We start from the raw sequence: 26,348 nt of genomic DNA, 5'->3' as shown, positions 1-26,348 counted from the left end.
AGGGTCACACAGCCCACTTCTGAATTCCAGCTCTCAAAACAACTGCCTCCAAATTACAGAGCCAGAAAGAGGGTTGTCTGTCACATTAGGAACAGCTGGAATGATGCCCCTCCCTCCGGAAGCTGTGGTATAGGGCCTGATGCACCTGGACAACCAGGCCCTTTGGGGGTCTGTTAGCCCTGGTCCAGCCACTCTGCATCCCCAGTGGCTGCCCTTTGGGAACAGTTGAACCACCTCCACTGCCCAGCATACCAACCTTATTTATTAGTACAACTTGGGACATAACCTTCTAGCAAGCTAAAGAAAGCCCCTGGTGGCCAACACAGGGTGGGGTGCATAGCAAAATTGGTTTCAGTCAAATGGGTTTGGTATTTTTCTAGCCAGTTGGGCTGGATTATCTGAGGCATCCTCACTCCCTCACTCTCCACCCTCACAGACCCCTGACCTGCACCACCACCTCCCACCATTGTCTTTTTGGGGAGTTTCATGCATTTGTTGTCTCTTCCCCTCTCAGCATCTTCATGGGCCTAGCTCTCCCCCAGATGTAGATTACTGCCACCTCACCATGATACTGTAGAACTTGATTTCCTATACTAGACAGTGACTTCCAAAGGTTTGGCCATCATACCAAATGGCCCTTAGAGCCACCGCTTTGGTATTGTCATTGTTTCTTTATGTTACAAAGAAAGGCTGTGAAGCCAAGGAGAGGTATTCTTTATCCTCTCCCAGCCTCTGTTGGCCTATGGCTCCAGGGCCTGGCTGGATGGCAAGACCATGAGTGTCCAAAGAGATGCAGTGCAGTGACCAGGAAGTCAGGGTGTTCCTGTCAGAGGCAAGGTTTGCACTGGGCTTCAAAGGATAAGTTGGCTCTGGATTATAAGTGCCAACCTCCCACTGTTAGGATGCTGCTATAGAGAAAAAGTCTCAGTCTCCATCCACAGAAAAATCAAGATGCAACGCACTTTGATTCTGGTCTCAGCACCACCTCTAATTCTCCCAGTGACATTGGGAGAGTCACCGACCTTCTCTGAGCCTCAGTGTTCCCACCCATAAAATACATTATTTCCAGTGTCCATGCATTTCTAATATTCTTTCATTCCAGGAGATAGTCATCTGGTCCTAACCGAACACCTCTTCCTTCCGTCTTACTAGGAAAGACAGAGCTGGCCAAGCAAACAGCCAAATATATGCACAAAGATGCCAAAAAGGTAAGGGCCAGGATCTGGGCCTGAGGTGCGGGCCATAGAAACCTCGCCATTACTGCTAGCCTCCAAAATTCTAGGCTCTCTGAATCTGTCAATAGTGAATCAAAAAGATGGGCCCTGACCCAGGAAGCAGGCCTCAGCTCTGGCCCCCAACTTGGCTACCAAATATTCCAGGAGTTTGGGCAAGTTATCCAATCTCCTTGTGCCTCCATTTATTAATCTGTGAAATGGGAAAAATAATCCTTGCCCTGCCTGCTTCCTGGGGCATTTGGGAGAACCCACTGAGATTCATCCATACATTTTTAGGCATCTACTTTGGCCAGGTACTGTAATAGATTCTAATAACTCAGCATTTAAGACACTTTCCCTTACCTGAGGAACTCGGGCTGAACAAGGAAACAGCTTTAGAAACATACTATTACTGTCTAGTGCATCAAGACCATGCTAGAGTCTTGGGGCCTATAGAAGAAAACAAGAATGAGAAGATGCCTTATTGCTTCTCTCCATTGTATGTGAGCTTTTAAACATGATTTCTTATGCCCTAACCTGTGGTGTGGTCATGGTCCCCTTTGCCCCATGACTCAAAGCCCACGGACTCTTCATAGGAGAAGGCTGTCCCTGTCCCATATCTATTCAGACTCTGGCTTTCCAAGACCTGCTTAATTGGACTTTCTAGGCAGACTTAACCAACTGAGCCACCCAGGCACCCTCTAGGCAGACTGTAAATGTTTTCACGTAGAGAGAAACGTCCAAGAGATACATCCTTGGAGATTGTAGAAACATTTCAGCTAAAGCCAGACATTCTTCTTTCCACCAGTCTTTCCATTGTGGAAGCTAAAGTCTCCCTGCTCACCACCTGAGATTGCCCATGACCCCAGATGCCCTTACCTAATTTCTATGGAAGACCTCTGCAGCTGAGGCAATGAGGAATTGCTCAGGCCTCTGCCAGCCAAACTGCCGCAGCAGCAGAGTCCTGGCCACCTTTCCTCCTGCTTCTGGCCTCACCACCCCTTTGCCACCTCCCTGAGGGCCTGGCACCACAGAAACAAGGTAGCTCAGGCTGTGTCCTCTGGAGCCACATCCCTGGCCCCCGTCTGCCTAATAACTGGCTAAAGGCTCCTAAGCCTTCCTGGCTCTGCCAGTAGCTGTGCTCTGCCTCAACCAAACCCAAAGCAGACCCACTTGACAGGCAGTAGGCAAGAAGCAGCACACAGCATGCTAACATACTGCAACCAAAATAGCATTTTTAAGACAATTCATCAGGTTGGCAGCGATTGAAACAATTAGCACTCTGGAAAGAGCCATAAACTAGCAGGACTATTAGGGAAGATACAGTTACGGGCAGGAACCACCTGATTAGGGATGAAGAATTCTGAGTGGTTTAATTTTAATACTGTCAGAAAGGTTAATATTTAATTACAAATTATAATCTCCTTATCCAAGCTGTCTTAATATGTCTTCATACACAGTGGAAGAAGGGAAAGCATGGTCTGATTTGCTGGTGTAGGAGGCAGGCGGGGCTTGCTAAGAGACTGATGATTTAAGTCATTTTTCAGTTGGGGCATCTGAATGAGGGGCAGACTGACACCAGTGCGGGGGCTCCTAGAAGCATGGTTATGGCATTCTGCAGTACACCGTCACCCCTTGGAGGCAGTGGGCTGGGCAGTCAGGGCCCTGGAGCCAGCCATTCCTCAGTACAGGCTCCAGTTCTCCTTTCTCCTGACCTTAGGTGGGTTACTTAACCCCTCCAAGTTTGAGCTCTCTTGCCTCAAAGTGAAGCTGTCCAGTCCTGTGTCTAAGATGGTTGTGAGCATGCAGTGAGGTAATATGAATCACAGTGAGCTCAGGCTCTGGCACATTTAAGTAAGTGCCTGATCCCTTGTCTCATGTGTGTTCATCATCTGGTACTTTCTGCAGCACTACCCCATCAGCTGTCTTACTTGATCCTGCGATGCTAAATTAGATCCACTTTTCAGATGAGAAGACTGAGATCCTACAACATGTAAGGGCTTGTCCAAGTTCATTTGTGAGGGGAGGAGGTAAAATCAGAATCCAGTCTCTCATCTCTTCTCTCAATACAATTGTTCTCAGCTACAGTAGGAGACTAGATTGTAAACTTGTCAGTTTGTCCCCACGTCACATAGGGAGATGAGAGGCATGAGAAGCCCAGAACAACTGTCTCTGTATTTAATTTTCATTTTATTTATTTTGTTGTTTTTTAAGTAGGCCCCACACCCACTATGGGGCTTGAGCTCAAGATCCTAAGGTCAAGAGTCATACGCTGTACTGACTGAGCCAGCCAGGTGCCCCTAATTTTTAAATCCTAGGCGGTGCTTCCGTAAAACTCCTACTTGTACCAGCCTGTGGGCCAGCTCACCTCAGAGTCTGTGTTTAGTAGAGACATTTTCTGGCCATATAACAGGCAAGTTTGAGACCTACCTTCAAAATCCGAGAGTCTTAAACTGTACCCAACACCAACAGGACCCAAGGAATGATTCATAGGAAGTGTCGTGTCATAAAAAGGGTAGAGTAGGGCTGACTAAATGAAATGCATGCTGGCCTGGGAGTTGGTGGCTTGAATTTAAATTCTGGCTTTGTGATCCTTAGTTTCCTCATTGGAAAAGGGTCACTGGTACCTCTGGACCTGGTTGCCTCACAAGGTCTCATTTGTACAATTTTATAATTTCTTTATTGGAATCAAGGGTAGTCCACCTGCCTGGGTTCAAACCCCAATTCTAAGCTACTCTGGAGTTTGCTGGGATCTCTGTTTACATCAGTTTTCTCATCTATAAAATGGGTCCAATAATGGTGCCTAACTGATTAGATTATTGTGAAAGTTAATTGAGATAATAATGTAAAACGCTGGACACCATCATTATCATGTAGTAATCAATCAGTACATGTTGGATATTACTGTCATAATTGTTGTCTTACTTCATCCTAAACTAAGATCATGTGAAACCAAAAGTATTCAAGCCAAGAAACTCAAGCCCTGAAACTTGTTCAAAGTTACTTAGCAAATCAGTAGGAGAACTAGGATGAGAACCCACATTATTTGACATAAGTGAGCAGTAGAGCCTATACTTCTGGATCCTGGGACAATTGACATCGGCACAAAGCCCAGGATTCTTCAGATGAAGACTGCCAAGAGCCCTGCTGATTGACAGAGCAGGAAATAGGAGGCAGTAGAGTTTAGTGGCTAAGAGCACAGACTTGGAGCTAAATTGTCAAACCTGAGTGACCTTGGTCAAGTTACATTAATCTGTGATTCAGTCTTCTCTTCTGCAAAGTGGGGATGATAAGAATACTTACTTTACAGACTTGTACATGTTCTGAGCCCTGTAGAGCAGCTGGCTTAGAACATTGCCAGGTACTTAGCACACAGTGACTGTCAGCTATTATCATTAGATACCCATCTCATGGGTTCCAATGCTTTGCTCCCTCTGGGAAGCACTCCCGACTTCTTCATGTCTGTCCTCCCATTCTTCCTCAAGTCTTTGTTTCTCTTGGCTGAGCTGCCTGGGACCCTCTGAAAATGTTTTCTGGCTAATGCCCCATGTTCTCGGATAGCAGTGGTCACCTCCACATTGCCTTACTACTTCTCCAGCCCTCCTCTACCTCTTGGGTTAGGTCTCTCCTCAGGCCCCTGGTGAGCCAGGGAGAGGAAACAGGGCCTGTGTTACATAGGAAGAAACTGCAGTTCAAAAAGGGGGAGGGGGGCAGCATGCCCAGTGCCACACAGACAGTGGCCAAACTGGGCCTGGAAACCAAGGCCCTGCCAAGGCTCTTCTGCCGCCCTCTACCTCTGGTACAGAGTGAACAGAACAGAGAAAAACTACGTCACCGAGTGAGTTTCTGACCGGCAGCAGAGCTAGAATGTGGCCTGGATTTCAGACATAAATAGCTACCTCCCTCTAGGCTCCTGGCACCCTGTCATCCCCAGCCCTCAGAAGAAGCATATTCAGTGAGTGCACTTTCTAAGGTGGAAGTATGTGCCACTAGGAGAGGAACCTGGGAAACCCAGGCGCTGAGTAGAGAGACAGGCTACCTGTGAATTCCCTTTTCACTCCCTAAATCCATTGTGAGAAGGAGTGGATACTCTGCCTGTGTTAACTCACAGATCCCATACTATACACATACACACACACATCCGCTCCCTCTGAGGCTAATCATAGTTGAACCTCACCCCAGAGGTTCCCTTCAAATCACTCCTAGGCCCAGTGGTGGAGAGAGAGGGGCTGTAAGCTGCCATATGGATAACTGTTAAATAAATTAAAAGATTTCTTAGCATAAAAGAAAACTAAAACAAAGGGGCATGTCCCTATAAAGACCTGCACAGCTGAGGGCACCATGGAGCTGTCTGGGTATTTATTGTACCCTTCCTTCTCATCATGGTCCACACTGATGGTGACCGAATTTGTCCATGTATGTCTGCCCCTACTTGAGGTGTTCTCCTTGAGAACGGAGACCAAGACTTGTTCACAGCTGTAGCTCCAGTGCCCAGCACACACAAGATGCCCTCAGGAAATGTGGGATGGGTGGGAAGGTGGGTGATATGGTAATCAGACCAGTAGAAGCCTGAAAAAAGAGACATTCTGAGCCAGATTTAGAAGGGCAGGGATATGACTTAGGTTTATTAAGGTAGCGAATGGGGGGGAATCATGTGGGGGAGGAGTGAACAGAAACCCACTATGGTGAGAATGGGGTAGAAGATCTTGGTTGGTGTGGTCTGAAACCCTAGGGCCTATTTGAGCAGCTCTCCTCCTTAACCCTTCCCTCTACCTTCCTGCCTCCAAATGGACTCCTGCTTGTTTCCACACAGGGCTTCATCAGGCTGGACATGTCTGAGTTCCAGGAGCGGCATGAGGTGAGTGAGAGTCCTTGGTAAAACGTGGTTTGGTGGATCTGTCAATCAACATGATTCTGCCTTGGGATTTGTCCTTTGGGGGCATATGTGTGCAGCAGGATCACTGATCTGTTTTGTATCGGACTTGCTCTGAAAAACAAGCATAAAGAAGATCTGTCTGCTCTCTCATTACAGCAGGATTCCTGCCACCCCAGGAGAAAGCCTGACTGTCCCTGTTGACACATGCAGTCTTTTTTTTTTTTAAGTTTATTTATTTATTTTGAGAGAGAGTGTACAAGAGTACATGTGCACACGCACACAGAGGAGAGTTAGAGAGAGGGGGAGAGAGAATCCCAAACAGGCTCCATGCTGTCAGCATGGATCCCAACGTGGGGCTCAGACTTACAAATTGTGAGATCATGACCTGAGCCGAAAATCAAGAGTCAGACGCTTAACCAACTGAGTCACCCAGGTGCCCCTTGATACAGGCAGTCTTAATGAATAAAGCCATTTTCCTATGTATGCCCATATCGGAAACTAAAAGCATAGAAAGGCTTTTTCAATATGTTTCCTTCCTTCCTCCAGGTGGCCAAGTTTATCGGGTCCCCACCAGGCTACATTGGCCACGAAGAAGGTGGCCAGCTGACCAAGAAGCTGAAACAGTGTCCCAATGCTGTGGTGCTCTTCGATGAAGTGGACAAGGCCCATCCAGATGTGCTTACTATCATGCTGCAGCTGTTTGATGAGGTGAAAGTGACTTTGGGCTGGGATGGAGGAGGGGACCCCAAAAGTATGGGGTGCTGTGAATCAAGAATCAAGGGCCCAGAGGCTTGTCTGATCCCTTCACTTGCCACTTTGCCCCCAATGTGTATTCAGTCACTTAGCAAATGATGCTTTGCCCCCTTTCTGGACCAGGGCCTGGGCTGGGCACTTGAGGACAGACCAGTACTACCCAAGGATTGACATTTTCTGGCTGCCCAGACTGCCTTCTAGAGAGACATGGAGCAGAGGTACCAAGACAGAGAGACATGAATTTTTAGTTCCAGCTCTGCTCCATCTCTAGGCATCAGGGACCTCATGTGACAAAGAAGGAGGCTGTATCCAAGATAAGCTCCGAGAACCTTTCTGGCTTGTGAAGCCCTTTTCTTCCAAGGAGTTCCAGGCTCACCACAAATTAGATAACCTCCTTCTGGTAGGGTAAGCTCTAAATAAGAACTCTGCTTTTCAGTACATTCTGTGTACTAGGCTTGTGCTAACAACGTCACCGCTAATCATCACAATAGCCAGGCAGTGACAGCTGTCTCATTTTTTATTTATTTATTATTTTTTCTAATTAAAAAAATTTTTTTTTAACATTTATTATTGAGAAACAGAGACAGAGCATGAGCATGAGAGGGGCAGAGAGAAGGGAAGGCGTAGAATCTGAAGTAGGCTCCAGGCTCTGAGCTGTCAGCACAGAGCCCGACGCGGGGCTTGAACTCATGGACCATGAAATCATGACCTGAGCCGAAGGCAGACGCCCAACCAGCTGAGCCACCCAGGCACCCCAGCTGTCTCATTTTTTACAGAAGAAGAAACTGAAGTTCAGAGAGGTTATAAATGACTTGCCTGAGGCCATGGAGCTATTATACAGAGGATCCAGGTTTGGACCACAGATACATTTGATTCCAGAGCCCCAGTTCTCCTACTCTGTGCCCTTCCTTACCTCAAGCAGGGGAGGGAGAGCTTATCATAGGAGGATTGGATCTCTTCCTTTAGAGGCCGGGCAGAACTGAGCATGAGGCTTCTCCTCTGCTCCCAAGCCGGGGCTATATTAACCAATATATGTCCAGATGAAGTCCAGCCCACTTTTCCACTTAGCCCCTTCCAGCTCTGGGACAGCAAGGAGGGGTTTTGCTTCCCATGTCGCAAGTGTACTTGATGAGGTGTGGGAAGGGACTCCTCATGGACCAAATAGCACACCAGATGCCCAACCAAGAAGACCCAGATCCAGATATCCCCATAGCTGCCCATCACCTTCCCCACATGGCCCAGTATCCTTGTCCCTGCCCTAGTTTCATTGCTGTCTTCCTAGCCCCCCAGCTCTTCCCTGTCCCCAGACCACCCACTGAGGAATAAAGGCCGGTCCTTCAAAAGTCATATATTAGTTACCCACATCTGTGCTGTAAGACCTCCCACTTTATTCTAGTCTCTTGATGGGATTCAAGTACACAGCTATGGACTAGACCCAGACCTTCTCTCTGGGAGCTCCCTGCCTAGGTAGATAAGTGGAAAGGAGACATGATAATGTTGAAATTTTTGACTTTATGTACCAGGCACTGGTCTAAAACAGTTACTTGTATCAATTCATGTGATCCTCCCAACATCCCTACGAAGATAGTTCTTATTACTGCCTCTGTGTAAGATATGGAAACTGAAGTAAAGTGAGATAAGTAATTTGCCCATGGTCCTATAGCTGGGAAGAGAGAATCCAAGGTTGGAACCCAGGCAGTCCAGTTCAGAGCCTACAGCTTCACTAAGAACTACCATGCAGGTAGGACCAGAAGAGAGAGGTAGATCTGCAGTGAAGCATTCACAGGAAGGGAGGGCCCAGCTCAGGGAGCGTGAGCACAACAGTTTCTGACATCCCTGGAGAGGTACCTCTGATGACCACCTTGGCCCAGAAAGAGGGAAGGCAGCTGCTGACTGAAATACAACCAGCACCACCTAGAACTTGTTACCGCCTCCATATGTAAGCCCTGTCCACCCATTCCCTGCTACTGTCACTCCATTGACTACCTTTTGGGAGTTGATAATAATCCCTTCCTACAGCCCCCACCAGCCTACTGTCATTCCTGAAATTTATATCCTTGATTCCATTGACCAAAGCTGTCATCCAAGATTACTCAGCCAGAGTTATGCTTATAGGCTCCTTGTGGACAGGGACTTTATCTTAGTCCAACCATTCCCAGAGCCCATGAGGTCAGGGGAAATGCTCTGTTAAGTAACTTAATTCAACAGGAATATAGTATACCTTTCAAGGATAAATCAGGAGGTTCTAGGCGAACGAGCGGAGAAGGGCTGGCAGCAGACACCTACTGTGCCGAAGCACGGGGACGCGAGGCCGTCTGGCCTGTCCAGGGAACTGCAGCTGCTCAGCACTGCTCAGCTACAGAAGGGAAGTGAGAACAGAACAGTGGAGGTGAGTGGGTAAGTTGTCAGGGACCAGTTACAATCCCAGGAGATGAAGTATGGGTTTACTTGTTAGATTGTAAGGAGCTTTTAAAGACTTTAAGCAAGAAAGGAAACATGGCCAGGTTCTTACTTTATAAAGATCTGTCTTCCTAGCCTGAGAGAAGGCATTGGTGAGAGAATGGACTGGAAGGCAGACGGGGAGCAGCAAGGAGGCTGTTGAAGCCTCCGGGCTAGAGCTGAGGATGCCTTCTCTAAAGCAGAGCCACAGGCTAGCCAGAACTCCCGGAAGGCTGACTATGCAGGGCTCAGTGATTTGATTGAATTTGAGGGGAGACAGAGGGGCCAGGGGTGGCCAGCTGCAGGGTTTCTGGCCTGGGTGACAAGATGGCCGCTACTGCCATTGACTGAGGCAGGGAACACAGGAGGATGAGCAGCAGATTGGCGAGGAAGGTGAGTTGCTGAGGTTTGAAATCACTGAAAATGAGATGCCTGAGGGACGACGACCAGATGGAGGTGTCCGAGAGGCCAGTCATCAGTTGGAGAGATCTAGAGCATAGTATAATTCTGGACTGGAAGCAGAGATTCAGGAACGCATCAGCACGGACAGGGTAATGGAAGCCATAGGAAGGGATGAGATCTCTCAACTAGGGGGTATGTAGTGTGCAGAGAAGAAAAGGCTAACCCAGAGCCTTGTGACCTATCAGGAAAGTCAGAGGGAATGTGGTTCAGGTGGGGCAGAGGGGACACAGGATGCACAGTGTCTGCCTTGGTGTTCATGAATGAGTGGGGCAGACTGGCAGCAAAAAGCATTTTAGCCCACTGTGGTGCATGCTGAGCTAGAATAAGTTACAATTGTCGGGAGTTGTGGGGGCATATGATCCAGTCTGAGGGCATGAAGGAAGCACCCTTGTTCCCACCTAGCCCAGTTCTCACAAGCCTGGATCCAGAGAAGCAGGAGCCCTAATGTTCTCACCAAAACACCAAGCAGGACTATGACCCCAGAGCCTGTAGCACAGGGAAGAAGTCCCAAGAAGAGACTGGCTCCTGAGGAGCCCAACCTGCTCTTCCCTTCAAGGATGGAAGCAGTGGGAAAGCAACCCCTATAACCCAGGGTAGCATTCACACCCACCCAGTCACTGCTGGGAGGTGTGCCAGTGACAACTCCCTCTTTGGGACACATCCTATTGCCAAAGACTCTGAGGAAGAGAAGACATGAACACTGAAAGTCATCCTTTGGGTCAGTCTTACCCTGCACCTGTTCCCGTCACCCCTCTAGGACCCATCCACAGGCCCAGTTAGAAGCAGCGCTTTGATCCTGGAATGAAATTGCTGTTGGTTGTTGCTCTAGCCAGTATAGCAGCATGTGTACTCAGTCCTTGGGGTTGAGTTCTGTGAACAGTGTCCTATGCGCACATTTGGACACATCTCACACACACACACACACACACGCGCGCGCGCACACACGCACAGAACAGGTCTTCAAAACTACAATTGCCCCTGGGTACCTGGGTGGCTCAGTTGGCTGAGCATCTGACTTCGGCTCAGGTTATGATCTCATGGTTCGTGAATTCAAGCCCCGCATCAGGCTCTGCGCTGACAGCTCAGAACCTGGAGCCCGCTTCAGATTCTATGTCTCCTTCTTTCTCTCTGCCCCTCCCCTGCTTGCACTCTGTCTCTGTCTCTCTCAAAAGTAAGTAAATGTTAAAAAAGGAAAAAAAGAATTGCCCCCAGGTAGATTCTGTTGATCTATAACTCATAGATAGGGAAGCTAATGGCAAAAGCTAAAGATTATCTGCTCCCACCCTTGCTTTCCCTTCTTCCCACCCAAGGCAGGGACAAGAAAGTGATTAGGACTTGAGCTGCACATCTATTCTAAATAGACCCCCTTGGAACTAACACTTTCTGAGAGGCCTGTGTCAAAGACCCATATAAAGCAAGGCTAACAAGCACCAGATACCATGCCCAGCATGGAGTAGGTGCTAGGTTAATGCACAATTCTTCCCCTTTAGCCCCTGAGGGCCAGGGCTAGTCTGCCGTTGCTTTGGCTTTAGAAGCAAGGGCTGACCCTGAGTCAGGTCCATACCACCAGGGAATGGGAATTGTTAAAGGAGGACTAGTTACCATCTGAGCCTGGGGCAGGCAGGAGCTGACAGGTTGAGGTCAGTGACCTGTCCCCAGAGCCATGGTCTATGGCCTGGCATGAGCTTGTGCTTTGTGGGAAGAGTGTGGGAGCACATGGAAAGCACTAAACAGGAGACCTGCAGTGGATGTAGAAGTGCCCCATCGGTGTCCACTGTTGTTATTCCCATCAGTTCTGCTCAGCGAGGCCCTGACCATTGCTTTTGTCATAAATGACTATAAAGTGCTGTTGTACAGTCATAGCCCTGATGTTTGCTGAGTAGGTGGAGCTTCTTGCCCTTGAACTGAGTGGCCCCAGACAACTATACTTTCTTCGTTGTTCTGTCCCTTCTACTGTAGCTCCTTGTATCTTTTCTCGGTGCATCTGTCTCCTGTATAGATGGTTTCATCTGTGTCACTTCAGAAAGAGCTAAAGATTCCAAGGAAACTTCCCACGTTGGCTAAAGAGGAGCCTTGTTTTCTCTTCCTCTCTGTCAGGCAAAAGGATGGCTTTAAAGATGGAGAGATTTGGGGACACCTGGGTGGCTCAGTCAGTTAAGCATCTGACTTTGGCTCAGGTCGTGATCTCACTGTTTGTGATTTTGAGCCCCGCATCAGGCTCTGTGCTGATAGCTCAGAGCCTGAAGACTGCTTTGATTTCTGTGTCTCCCTCTCTCTCTGCCCCTCCCCTGCTTGCACTGTCTGTCTGTCTGTCTGTCTCTCTCTCTCTTTCTCAAAAACCAATAAACATTAAAAAATTAAAAAAATAAATAAAGATGCAGAGTTTATACTGGTTTCAGTTCATGTCATTCATTTTGATACAGCAAATGTATATTGTCTGCTGTCATAATAACAGTTCAGGATATTTGCATAGTTTGGTTAACTAAGGGTTTTTAACCAACATGACCATATTAGTCTTCACAGTGGCCCTATAAAATACCCTCCTCTGAACTCCTACAGTGACCTTATACCACTTAACTCACTGAATTGTCATTGCTGGTTTTTTGAGTGGCATTTCTTCTCTTAAGGAGGAGAATGTCAAAGGTGCGGTGCGCCTCGAGCCTGGCCCGGACTGGGCCACCAAGGAAGTGTGTTGGATAAATGCATGTTTAATCAGGCTGACTTCCAGGGTGCCAGAGAGGAATCAAGGGCCCTTATTGATGACAAACAGAGGTGCAATATTGCCTGAAGTCACTCTCAACAGGTGGAGTGGTTGCAGCCCAGGGCAGTGAGCACTGCAGCCTAGGTGTGAGAATAGTGCTCAGAGAACTGGGAGGAGGGAGCAGCTGAGGGTTCTAGAGAGAACTTCTGGAAGAGGTAGTCAGGCTTAACCCTCCATGAACATGGAGTCACTGTTCTTTCCCAGGGCCGGCTGACGGATGGAAAAGGGAAGACAATTGACTGCAAGGATGCCATCTTCATCATGACGTCCAACGTGGCCAGTGATGAGATCGCACAGCATGCCCTGCAGCTGCGGCAGGAGGCTTTGGAGATGAGCCATAACCGTCTTGCTGAAAACCTTGGTATGGCACACAGCCTGAGCTGTCTGGGCAGTTGAGCAGGTGCCCAGACCACCAGCACATCTCTTCCCCAGGAGGTGGAGGATGACATCAAGCAGGAGGCCACATCTGTCATCTTTCTATTTGGAAGTGAACCCTCCAACCCCTCTTCCAAGTCAGAACTCAAGTCTTGTCCTGACTCTTCTCCCCCTCTGTTCCTCCCTCACACAACTCCTACCCTAAGGAATCCTGAGCTTTGGATTTGTAGCACATAGAGATGGAAGGGCCTCAGGAAGTGCCCAGTTCTAACCCTCTCAATATTCAGGTGGAGAGCAGGCCAAGGCGTAGAGAGCCTGAGACCCTGACCAGGATCACACAGACCATCAGGGGCAGGACCAGATCTCTTTTCATAAATGGGGCCACGAGGCAGACACAGTTCCCAAAGCTCCCTAGGTGTGGGGAGTAGGCAATTTATGATTCTTTTTCCACAGGGGATGTCCAGATTAATGACAAGATTACCATCTCAAAGAACTTCAAGGAGAATGTGATTCGCCCCATCCTGAAAGTAAGAGGTCTTTGTCCTTCCTATTGGAGTCTTGGGTGGGAAGATCCCCCTTAGCCATCTCTCTGTCTTCCCCTTTGGGGTCTAGTAATTCCCTTTACCCCTTCTGGGTCACAGAGCTCACCCCACCCCTAACCTGGCCCTACAGGCTCACTTCCGGAGGGATGAGTTTCTGGGACGAATCAATGAGATTGTCTATTTCCTCCCCTTCTGCCACTCGGAGCTCATCCAACTTGTCAACAAGGAACTGAACTTCTGGGCCAAGAGAGTAAGAATAGGAACTGCCTATGGGTGGGGATGGGTCATCTGCCTGTTGGAAATTGGGGAACACTGGGTTGGGAGCACCCCCTTCCTAGAGGCTTGGAGAACAGTGGTGTGGGTCAGTGGCCTCAGGGGCACACAGTCATTCACAGGCCCAGGCCTCAGGCCAGAGTGGTGAGAGATGGAAAGCACTGGGCCACATGCAGGCACGCTCCTATCTGACCTGTCTCAGGCCAAGCAAAGGCACAATATCACGCTGCTCTGGGACCGCGAGGTGGCAGACGTGTTGGTCGACGGCTACAACGTGCACTATGGCGCCCGCTCCATCAAGCATGAGGTGAGCACAGGATCCTTAGAGAAGTAAGGCACCTCTACACTTCCCACCCCAGGGCCCCAGACCCAGCCCCTGGGCTCCCAACCTGGAATAGTTCATACCCAGAGCAGATGCCCCTTCACAACCAAAACCAGAAGATGATCAAGTAAAACCCCTGTCCTGAAGGATAACCGAGTATGAATCCCTGCTAGGAGTGAGGAACTGAGCTGGGAACCTCAGAAACTGACACCCCTGAGTCTTTAGCATAGTCCTTTAAACTGTGTGTTTTTAGCCCCACTCTGCAGAGGGAAACTGAAGCTCAGAGGTTTCTGACTTGCCCTAGCAGTAAGTGATGGAGCCTGGGCTCCAGGCTCAGGCCACATGCTAGCCCAGGCCACAGCGGTGACGACCACTTCACCTGTCACCTGCAGGTAGAACGCCGTGTGGTGAACCAGCTGGCAGCCGCCTATGAACAGGATCTGCTGCCAGGGGGCTGTACTCTGCGTATCACTGTGGAGGACTCAGACAAGCAGCTGCTCAAGAGCCCTGAACTGCCCTCACCTCAGGCTGAGAAGCGTCCACCCAAGCTGCGGCTGGAGATCATCGACAAGGACAGCAAGACCCACAAACTGGACATCCAGGCACCGCTACACCCTGAGAAGATGTGCCACAGCCTCTAGCTTCTACCTACCTACCTATACATGCCCTCGACATCCAATAAAGACCCCTCGGCTGTGGCATGGCAACCGCCCTATCTTCCCCTCATGCCCTTTACCTCGTCTCCACCCAGCCTAAGGCCTGTTTACCTCCACAGCCACAGGAAGACCCCTCCTTAGCCTCAAAATCAAAAATAGGGGTTTTGCCCTCCCCTGGACCATTTGTTATGGGCCCAAAATTTGCTAACAGGTCCCCAGGAGAGGGGCTGTCTTCCCACCCTCTTCAGAGCAGGGAGGAGAAGGACGTCCCTTTTCTCTATCCTTCAGCATGATCCCCATGGCCTGTATACTCTCTGGAACTTTATCATGGTCCGAGGAAGCTCAGAAGTTTGACAGCTAAGAACAGATCTGGCTCAGGAAAGACAGGGACCAGGCTGCGACCTGTCTGCCACCCTCTGCTGGCCCTCATGCAACTGAGTCCCCATAATGTCTGCACAGATTGTGGAGAAAGAATGCAGAGGCCCAGGCACAGAGGTTGTACAGTGTAGGCTGAGGCTACCTCTTTCCCATGCCCTAAAATTCCAAGGAGAAGGGACCCATAGAATCCCCCACTCCACTGCCATGTGGTAGCTACTCCCCCTCACCACACATTCTGGTGTCAGGCCAGACCATGTTTCTCCAGCTTTGGAACAAAGCCAGAATAAGGCACCTCTAGGAGGAAGGCTGACTGGGTCACTACCCTCCTCTGCTCTGGAACTGGACAACAGTACCAAATGACCAAGCAAGCTCAGCTCTATGGGACCTCCTTCAGGAATATAACACAGACATTGGGGAGCTGGAGGGAGAGAGAGAATGAAGTCAGTCCTGTGCCCAAGTGGCCATGACATCTGTAGCAGCTCTGTCTATTCTGCTGTCCCAACTAAGTTAGTCTGGAATAAATAGCTTCCCCATGCAGTCTCCTTCTTTGTCACTAAGCAGAGGGGCTGCACACCATCCCCCAAGGGCATTCCACAAACCAGCCACGTTTCAACCCCAGCTTAGCAGGGCACAGCAAGGCCTGGTGCATCCTTGGGCTCCATCGACAGTAGCCACCATTGATGACCACTCCATCACCCTGCAGGGCCGTTTTAGAACTCTCCTTTTGTGTTAGCTGATCTCTTTCAGGAAGCAGAAAATGGGGGCAGGTGATGGAGGAATGCCATGACAGTATGGTCGGTATGAAGCAGACAGAAGCTAAGGCATGGGCTCCAGCAGATGCTCCAGTAATCACTGTCCAGCCCCTCAAGGAGCTGCCTGCTGTTCCCTACCTCAGTGACTGCTGTTCTTTTTATTATTACTACTACTGCTACTACTACTACTACAGCTTCTTGTTTTGAAATAAGTTTAGGCTTATGTTGCAAAAATGGTAGAGTTCCCATATACCCTTCGCCTCACTTCTCGTAATAGTAACATCTTAAAAACTGTAGTATAGTTATTAAAAGCAGGAAATTAACATTGATGCAGTACTAACTACTCTGTAGACATTCAGATTTTGCGAGGTTTCCCGCTGATGCCCTTTTTCTGACCCAAAGTCCAATCCAGGATCCCGTGTTACATTTTGTGGGGGTTTTTGTCTTGTTTTATTTTTCTGTTTTTAATTGTTGTAATGTTTGTTTATTTTTGAGAGAGAGAGAGAGAGACCGAGCACAAGCGGGGGAGGGACAGAGAGAGAGGGAGACACAGAATCTGAAGCAGGCTCCAGGCTCTGAGCTGCCAGCACAGAGCCCAACACGGAACTCGAACTCACGGACTGTGAGATCACGACCTGAGCTGCAGTCAGACACTCAACCGACTGAGTCACCCAGGTGCCCCTGTTTGTTTTGTTTTCAAAGTTGGTCTATTTTGAGAGCGAGAGTGCTGCGTGCACAAACGCACATATGGGGGAGGGGGAGAGCGACAACCCAAGCAGGCTCCGCACTGTCAGTGTACAGCCAGTGCAGAGCTCAGCTTCACGAACTGTGAGATATGACCTGAGCTGAAATCAAGAGTCAGATGCTTAACCAACTGAGCCACCCAGGTGCCACCCCCCTTTTTTGTCCATGTTACATTTTGTTGTCCTGTTTCCTTCATCTCCTTCACCCTGTGACAATGCTTCCATTTTTCTTTGCTTTTCATGACCTTGACACTTTTGAAATGTCCAGGCCAGTTGTTTTGTAGAATGTTCCTCAATTTGGATTTGTCTTCTGTTTTCATGTGATTAGATTGAGGGTTTGCATTTTTGACAAAACTACCCCAGAACTGATGATGTGCCCCTCTAGTGCCTCATAGCAGGTGGTGATGTTACTTTTGATCACATGGCTGAGGTGGTGTGTACCAGGTTTCTCCACTGTAAAATTACTAATTTCCCCTTTGAAATTAGTAAGAATCTTGTGGGGAGATACTTTGAAGCTGTGTCAATGTCTTATTTATTCTTAGACTTTTTGCCCACTAATTTTAGCATCCAAAAACCAAGTGGCTTTTGTTTACAAGTATTAATGCTGTGTTGACCTAATGATGACTTTCTGTTTACTTATTTTATATGTATTAGTTGGTATTCTACTGTGGGGAAGAGCTATCTCTTTTCCCCCATATATTTATCCAATAATTTATATCAGTATAAACTAATGGATATTTGTTTTATTCTATGGGTTATAATCTAATACTAAAATAGTTCATTTGTTGCTCATACTGGCCCAGATTTGGCCATCAGGAACTCTCTCAAGTTGGCTTCTGTGTTGTTTCAGCATTGTCCTCATCATTTTTTTTTTAAGTACTTCCTTACTCTCTAGCACCACAGGATGTTCCAAGCTCACTCATATTTTTCTTGTTCTAGCCCTGGCATCAGTTATTTCCCCAGGTAGCTCCTGGTTCCTTTCACTCGAGAATGGGCATCAGATGTATTCATTGCTACTGGGGTGTCATTATTTCTAGGCCCTTTCAGCATACGGAGCTAAAGAAATATGTGTATTTATGTTAACACACATCACGCACATCTGAATTTATTATTGTGTCTATATGTATATTATTAAAAATCATGAGTTCAGGTGATACCTAGAGTTCCAATCCAATACCATAGGATTTGTGACACTATTATACTTTACTTTTCTTTTTCTCTTCTTCTGCTATCTCTGTTTCTTCTCCTTTCACTCTGTTTGGTGTTCAGACTTCCCTTAGGGGCTCTAATTCAGTCAGTTAGTGACCATCCTATGTGGAACATTCCTATTGGATTAAGTTCGTATGCCTGGCTGTCAGTCTTTGGTTCAATCCGCTGTGACTAGGAGCAATAGGCATATAACTCAAGACCAGACAACTTTCATATTAGAAAACCCAATGGCCACCTTCCTGAGAGGAAAGTAGGAGACAGAGTAGATCCTCAGATTTTGAGGAACTTAAGTATTACCACTTCTACAGATTCTTAGGTAGACCTCCTAAGTGATGTTGGGTCCCTATCATCACTTCCAGAGCATCCTAGGCAATACTTAGTTCACTTGTATTACTTGTTCTGTGTCTGTGTTTGTCACTAGAATATAAACACCCAGAGGGCAGATACTTGTTTAGTTCACTGCCCTATTCACAAGACCTGACACAGTGCCAGCATATGACAGATGCTCCAGGTATTTGGATGGGTGGGTGGGCCTTGCAGCAAGCACAGATCTTCACAGTGGGTCCCAGGACAGAACAGTATCATTTATTCAACAAGCACACATTTATTTGTCATGATTTTGTGCCCAGCCAGAAGGACCTGCCAGGATTGGACCCTCAGTAAATGGGGTAAAGTAAGACCCTGATCCCATACTGAGTATCCTGGAATGTGTGAGACTGGGCTCGAAAGTTAAAATGTAACACTTATTATTCAGAAAGAAAAACTCAAAGATGTGTAGTGATTGTTTTAGAGATTTAGGAAAGAAACACATTTAAACCATACAAAAATAGAAAATGGACCAATAAAGATAAAACCTAAAGTTAAAAAGTAGGAAAACGGACACCTGGGTGGCTCGATTGGTTAAGCGTCCTACTCTTGGTTTCAGCTCAGGTCATGATCTCATGGTTTGTGGGAATGAGCACCATGTCACGCTCTACACTGACATCGAGGAACCTGCTTGGGATTCTTCCTCTCTCTCTTTCTTTCTCTCTCTCTCTCTCTCTCAAAATGAATAAACTTTTTAAAAAAGTAGGAAACCAAAAAAAAAAAAAAAGACAAGTAGAAAAATGACTCTGAAAACACCAATAAAATAGATAAAACCTCAGCTTGATAAATAGAAAAACAGCAAAAAAAAAAAAACAAAACCAAAAAAAAAACCAAAAAACCTGCAGAATTAGGAATGAGAAACCATGTAAATATGGAAACTTTTTAAATTTTAGGAGAATTCTATGGCAACAAATTTGGAAACAATAGATAATTTCCTAGCAAACACTGACCCAAAACATACTTTGAATAGACCAATTAATTACCAAAGAAAAAATTGGAAAGGTTATTAAACATTTATCCTTTTAAAAAATCATGTTCTTTTAAACTTTTTTGTTTTGTTTTGTTTTTAGAGAGAGAGCACACATGAGTGCTAGAGGGAGAGAGAGAAACTCTTAAGCAAGCTCCACGCCCAGCACAGAGCCCAACACAGGCTCGATCTCAAGACCTGAGCTGAGATCAAGAGTTGGACAGTTAACCGACTGAGCCACACAGGCGCCCCTACTTAAACTTCTTTTATTGAAATATATGTGGAAAAATGCACAAATCACAAGTATACAGTTCATTGAATTGTCACAAGGTGAACACCACTTGAAGCTGTCATCCAGCCCAACAAATAGATGAGTTACAATTTTTAATTATAAGTTGCTTCAGACTGTGGGATAAGATGGAAAGATGCTTGGTTGATTTTTAAAGGCCAGCATAAGATTAATACTCCAACCTGATAGTGCCTAAAAGAATGTCCTAGCCTAATCTCACCTATGCCTATAGATTAAAAATTCCAAATAAAACAAAGTTGAATTGTATGCTATGATCATATTAGGTTTATTTCAGTGGTACAAACCTCAGTATTAGAAATTTATTAATATAAGTCACTACATCAAGAACAAAGAGGGGCACCTGGCTGGCTCAGTTGGTAGAGCATGCGACTCTTGATCTCAGATTCAAGCCCTGTGTTGGGTGTAGAGCTTACTTAAAACAAAAACAAAAAACTAGATTATTTAAATGTCAGATCAATATCAATTTTCTTATTTTGATAATACATGATTAAGAGAATGTCCTTGTTTTTATAAAATATACATTGAAGTATTTAGAGGTTAAAGGTAAAAATTTGCAAATGTATCTGGAAACTTTATATATATATATATATATATATATATATATATATATATATAACTATACATACATACACACATACATACATACAGATGCATGGACTCATATATGTATACACATGTACACATACACACCCACAATGATAAAACAAAAGAGTAAAGTATTAACAGGTGGGAAATCTGAGTAAGGATATATAGGAATTCTTTATATTGTTTTTGGAACTTCTCTCTAACTCTAAAATTATTTCAAATAAAGTTTGCTAAATTAAAGGAGATAAAATATTTTATCAGTATATGCTGAAAAAGCATTGAATAAAATTTTTCAGTTTTAATGATTTATGATATAAAAATAAAGCTCTAAGGGTGCCTGGCTATCTCAGCCAGTAGAGCATGTAACTTGATCTTGGGGTCCTGATTTTGAGCTCCATATTGGACATAGAGATTCCTTAAAAAAATTTTTTTTAATGTAAAATAAAGCTGTAAGTAAAAGGAAAAGATAATTCATCAAAAAACAATCACAAACATTTCTAATAGTGAATACTAAAGCTGTTTTTATTGAAGTCTGAAATAAGACAGGATTCAACATTGCTTTGAAAATTCAACTGAAAACAATTAGGCAAGAAAACTAAATAATTGATGAAAATACTGGAAAATAATAACTTATCTTGTTTTGGTGAAAAACGATTGTGTATTTAGGAAATCCAAGAGACTATACTAAAACCTAGTAGCATAATAAGGAAATTTGGTAAGTGTATGAATAAAAGGTAAATGTATAAAAATCAATAGCTTTTTTTCTATTCTAGCAGTAGTCAACTAGAAAACAGTAACAAAGGAAAGGTATTTCATTCAGTTGCAACAAATACATATATATATTTGTTCATATATACAAAAAAAATACCTGTGAAAGGGGAATTGGGTAGAGAGAGGGGGATAGCAATGGAAGTGGAAAATTCACGATATTCATTTTTATACTTTTAATTTTGAACCATATTAATGTGTTACCTATTCAAAATTATAAAATATTTAAGAATAAACTTAAGAAAATCCTACTGAAGGGCATAAAATGAGAAGATATACCAAGTTCTTGAAAAGTATGACTCAATATATAATTCAGTGTAAACCTAACTAGACTCAACAGCATTTTTAATTTAAAGTTAACTAGGGGTGCCTGAGTGGCTCAGTCAGTTGAGTGTCCAACTTCAGCTCAGGTCATGATGTTGCGGCTTGTTAGTTCTAGCCCCTCATTGGGCTCTGTGCGGACAGCTCGGAGCCTGGACGCTGCTTCGGGTTCTGTGTCTCCCTCTCTCTCTGCCCCTCCCCTGTTCATGCGCGTGTGCTCTCTCGCTCTCTCTCTCTCTCTTTCACTCTCTCTCAAAAATAAACATTAAAAAATTTTTTTAAGTTAACTAAACTCATGTTACACTGCAGTGTCTAGATGTGAAGGCACCTGGAGATACTGTTTTCTGGATCTAGCTCTTAGAACATACAAGCTACTGGCAGTAACTACTTAATAGTGTGCAAACTAGAGAATGAGTCCATTTAACTCCCACCAACACACACCCTAGGTACAATGAGAGAGAAAGGAAAGAGAAGAGTCATCTGTGACTAGAATGTGGAGACTGTATCTGGATGTGGAAAAGAGGAGAAAGCGGTGGAAAATGAAGCTAGAGAAGCAAGTTTCCTAATTTCATAGTGCCTTGAATGCCATCTAAGGGAATGAAATTACCATATTTATGTTTTCAAAAGACCCTTTGGGCTGACTTCGGACCAGTTTGCAATAGATGGAGTAGTTACAGGCAAAATCCCTTCCCACCCTCAAACATGGAAATAATATGTAACAACAAAAAGTTTAACACATAACTGGGCTTGAAACTAAAAATGGGAGATCCCAAGGTGCCAGAAATGAATGGGAACCCAAAAGTCAAAGGATTTGTGAGAGTGGAAGTCAAGGAGTTACTGTTCTTTAAGGATATTCCCATAATCAGCTTTTCACAAAGGAACCCATGGGAAAACAAGTCCTATTAAAAATGAGCTTACAGGGAGAAATTGAAAAAGTTACAAAAGAAGAAGAAGGAGAAGAAACAACAAACCAAGGAAAGAACAAATGGGAGAGATTACACTCCAAGAATTGTTTTTAAAAGAGTCTGAAGGGTGCCTCACTGGCTTAGTTGGTGGAACCTGCAACTCTTGATCTCAGGGTTGTGCGTTTGGCCACCACTCACATGTAGAGATTACTCAAAATTGTTAAAAGAATCTGAATTTATATATGTTTAAAATGTTCAGAGAGATAAAGGGAAGACTGGAAACCATAATGCAAGAAAGGACAGTATAAAAAATAGGTGAATCTGAAAACACTCCAGAACTTTCCTCAGATTTATGTCCATGTTTTTTACATCTAAGCAATTTTCTATTTTGTTGTGGTCCTAATTGATACTATGTATTAGGTATTAGATACTAGGACCACTCGGATTTTTAAAGAACAAAGATTTGGATCACCTACTAGGCAAAGAACACTAATGATCTAAGGAGATGACATAGGGCAAGGAGAATATGGAATGAGTAGAAGAGGAGGGAAGTCACTGGAGTGCCACCCCACCCACCCCCACCTCTGGGCCATGACCAGTTGCAGAAATAAGGAATGTAGCCTCGACCACAGTCCTGGAACTATTTGCTCACCATCGCCTAAAAGTCAAGTCTAATCCCACCATGCCTCACAGGTTTGTCACAGTAATCCCAAGCGTCTGAACCTCATTGGTCATCTACCACCACATCACACATACTGCTCCCCTTCCCAGCCCTTTGCCTGTGCCTTCCAGCACTTGCCTTCTATAATCAAATTCTTTTTTTTATTAAAAAAATTTTTAACGTTTATTTTTGAGACAGAGAGAGAGCATGAATGGGGGAGGGTGAGAAAGAGGAAGACACAGAATCCGAAACAGGTTCCAGGCTCTGAGCGGTCAGCACAGAGCCCGACGTGGGGCTCAAACCCACGGACCGCGAGATCATAACCTGAGCTGAAGTTGGATGCTTAACCGACTGAGCCACCCAGGTGCCCCTATAATCAAATTCTATGTAAGCACCTTCTTGTTGGAATGTTTCCATCACTCTTCAACTTAATTGTCCCCTAAAGGGACTGCTTACTTTGGCTGTTCCATAAACTGTTGCTTCCCCTGTAGCCTTCCTAAGTGGAGGCTGCTTTTATTGTCATACCCAGGAAGTGAGCCCCCCACTGCTGCTTTGTGATTATTTCTCATCCTTTCTTCCAGCTTTTAAAATTAAGCAGTCTGACTACTATCCCAACCCTTCTGTCATTGTTCTTTCTACTGAACTCTCAATGTCCCTCATACAGGGAAGGTTTTAGCTCCTGTAGTATCACTTTCTCTTTTTCCCACACATGCCATTCTTGGTGGCTTTAACTTACCATGAATGACGGTTCCAACTCTCTGCTTTACTTATATTTAATGATCTTTTTCTGCCCCTGCCCACTTCACTCACCTATGTCACTGTCATATCCTACGTCTTATCAACAGTAACTACACTTCAAGAACTTTTACAACTCAACAATAAAAAGATGAATAACCTAATTGTAAAATGGGAAAAAGGTCTGAAGAGATATTTCTCCAAAAATGTACAAATGGGCAATAAGCAAAACATCATTAGCCATCAGAGAAATGCAAATCAAGACTGCAATGAGATACCACTATACACCCACTATAATGGCTATAATCAAAAATATAGACAATAACAAGTGATGAAGTGGAGATTTGGGAATGTAAAATGATGCAATCACTTTGGAAGAGTCCAGCAATCCCTGGGAAGATTAAACAACTTTCAGGGATCCCTGGGTGGCTCAGTCGGTTAAGTGACTTAGTTTCAGCTCAAGCCATGAACTCATGGTTCATGAGTTCAAGCCCCATGCCGGGCTTTGCACTGGCAGTGCAGAGCATGCTTGGGATTCTCTCTCCTCTCTCTGCCCCTTCCCCACTCGTGTGCATGCACTCTCTCTCTCAACATTAAAAAAAAAAAAAAAAGTTTCTATAGGTCCCAGCAATTACAGTCCCAAGTATATACCTGTGTCATAAAACACACACAAAAACTTGTTACATGAATGTTAAAAGCAAAAAAGTGGAAACCATCCAAATGTCCATCAAACTGAGGAATAGATAAAATATGATATATCCATACAATGGAATACTAAGCCATAAAAAGAATGAAATACTGATGTATGCAACAACATGAAGATGAGCCTTGAAAACATATTAAATGTAATGGGATCCAGTTACAAAAGATTACGTATTCTGATTCCATTTATATGAAAATGTCCAGATAGGCAAATCCATAGAGACAAAGTAGATTAGTGGTTGCCAAGAGGAGAGGGAAATGGGAATGATAATAGGTTTCTTTTTGGAGTGAGGAAAATTTTCTGTACATAGTGGTGATGGTTGAACAACTTTGTGCAAACCAGTGAGTTAATTGTACACTTTAAAGGGTGACTTTTATGACGTGAATTATCTTAGGTTTTTTGTATCAAGAAAATTATACCTCAAAGAAAAAATCATTTAGAAAATAACCTTTTTAAAAAATGCATCAAAGCTAAATGTCAAGAGAATGAGAATACAAATCATAGACTGGGAGAAAATATTTGCAAACTACATAATCTGATTAAAGACTGGTACCCACAATGTACAAAGAACTCTTAAGATTCAACAAAAAAAAATGAACAACCAGATTACAAAATGGGCAAAAGATCTGAGCAGACACCTCTCCAAAAAAAGACATACAGAGAGCAAATAAGCACGTGAAAAGATGCTCAATATCCTACATCACTAATGAATTACAAATTAAAACAATGAAATACCACTACACACACATTAGAAAAGAATCTGAAGCACCAGTGCTGGTGAGGATGTGAAGCAACAGGGACTCTCATTCATTGCCAGTGGGAATGCAAAACAGCCACTTTGAAACACAGTTTGACTATTTTAGTTCTTACAAAACTAAAAATACTTTACCATAGGATCCTGCAGGTCATGCTGCTTGGTATTTACCCAAATGTGTTGAAAAATCCACACAAAAGCTACACACAAAATTTATAGTAGCTTTATTCCTAATTGCCAAAACTTGGAAATAACCAAGATATTCCTTAATAGGCAAGTGGATAAGCAAACTGTGGTACATCTATTCAGTGCTAAAAAGAAATGAGCTATCAAGCCTCAAAAAGACATGGAGAAACCACGAATTCATATTACTAGTGAAAGAAGCCAATGTGAAAAGACTACATACTGTATGATCCCAACTATATGACATTCTGGAAAAGACAAAGCCATAGCGACAGTAAAAAACATCAGCAGTTGCTGGAAGCTTGAGTGGGGCAGAGAGGAAGTGGACCATAGGGGATTTTTAAGGCAATGAAGCTCTTCTGTATATTAGATATTGTTGAGTGCATGCCATACATTTGTCAAAACGCATGGAATGGACCCTACTGTAAACTATGGACTCTGGTTTATAATGACATGTCATCAGTCGTAACAAATGTACCACTCCAATGGTGATGTCGATAGTGGGGAAGCTTTCTAGGGATGGGGGAGTATATGGGAACTCTATACTTTCCACTCAGTTTTGCTGTGAACCTAAAGCTGCTCTAAGAAATAAAGTCTATTAATTTTAAAAAGTTAAATGAACTTCATTTTAATACAGCTTATCAAAGAAGTCAAGGTTCATGTCCCAGCAGGTTAAAATTACAAAACTGTTTTTGAGTCTAACTCTGCTTAATTTCTGTGGTTTATCTGGACATACTCAGACACAGTATAAATGCTTACCAGGTGCTTTCTGGAAGAGCAAATCACTCAAGCTTTCTGTGGCCTAATGTCACAACTTGGGTTTTTATCTTTGATAGTTTCTTCCCATTACAGTATCTCTTCAGTCAGCTGGCTTATTCTAACAAATATATAAAACAATTATAATTTCCTGGTCACTAAAGCATACCAGCTTAAAATCCTCACAGTGTGGCAGTTAGTATCCCTAGAGCAATCTAAGAGTGAAGCAGAAGCAACCTTATCTAGTATGATCTAGGTCTCAGCAGTAGCACACCATTATTCCCACCATATTCTCTTCATTAGAAGTAAGTCTCCTATGGAGAACAATAGGGAGGTTCCTCAAAAAATTAAAAATTTTTTTATTTTTAGTTTGGATCCTGTGATCCATCAATTCCACTTCTGGGTATTTACCTGGAGAAAACAAAAACACTAACTCAGAAAGATATATGCACCCCATGTTCACTGCAACATTATTTACAATATCCAAGATACAGAATATTCAGCCATAAAAACAATGAAATCTTGCCATTTGTGAAAACATGGATGGACCTTGAGGGCATTATACTAAGTTAAACAAGT

General features: G+C 44.6%; 1 protein-coding gene across 2 annotated transcripts in view; it reads left to right on the top strand.

Annotated features, from left to right (window-relative positions):
- The window catches only part of CLPB (ClpB family mitochondrial disaggregase), a 141,561-nt gene extending 126,837 nt beyond the window's left edge, over positions 1-14,724 (top strand). For both annotated transcript variants that reach the window (XM_027039747.2, XM_027039748.2), the window contains 8 exons: positions 1,153-1,208; positions 6,028-6,072; positions 6,637-6,798; positions 12,710-12,866; positions 13,334-13,407; positions 13,553-13,672; positions 13,898-14,002; positions 14,410-14,724. In XM_027039747.2, the coding sequence (XP_026895548.2) occupies positions 1,153-1,208; positions 6,028-6,072; positions 6,637-6,798; positions 12,710-12,866; positions 13,334-13,407; positions 13,553-13,672; positions 13,898-14,002; positions 14,410-14,658 (968 nt within the window). In that variant the 3' untranslated portion in view covers positions 14,659-14,724. The remainder of the gene's footprint in view (positions 1-1,152; positions 1,209-6,027; positions 6,073-6,636; positions 6,799-12,709; positions 12,867-13,333; positions 13,408-13,552; positions 13,673-13,897; positions 14,003-14,409) is intronic.
- Positions 14,725-26,348: the final 11,624 nt, after the last annotated feature.

Source organism: Acinonyx jubatus, chromosome D1 (assembly GCF_027475565.1).
Source record: "Acinonyx jubatus isolate Ajub_Pintada_27869175 chromosome D1, VMU_Ajub_asm_v1.0, whole genome shotgun sequence".
NCBI classification, from domain to species: Eukaryota; Metazoa; Chordata; class Mammalia; order Carnivora; family Felidae; genus Acinonyx; species Acinonyx jubatus.
This window is presented reverse-complemented; position numbering and strand designations above follow the sequence as displayed.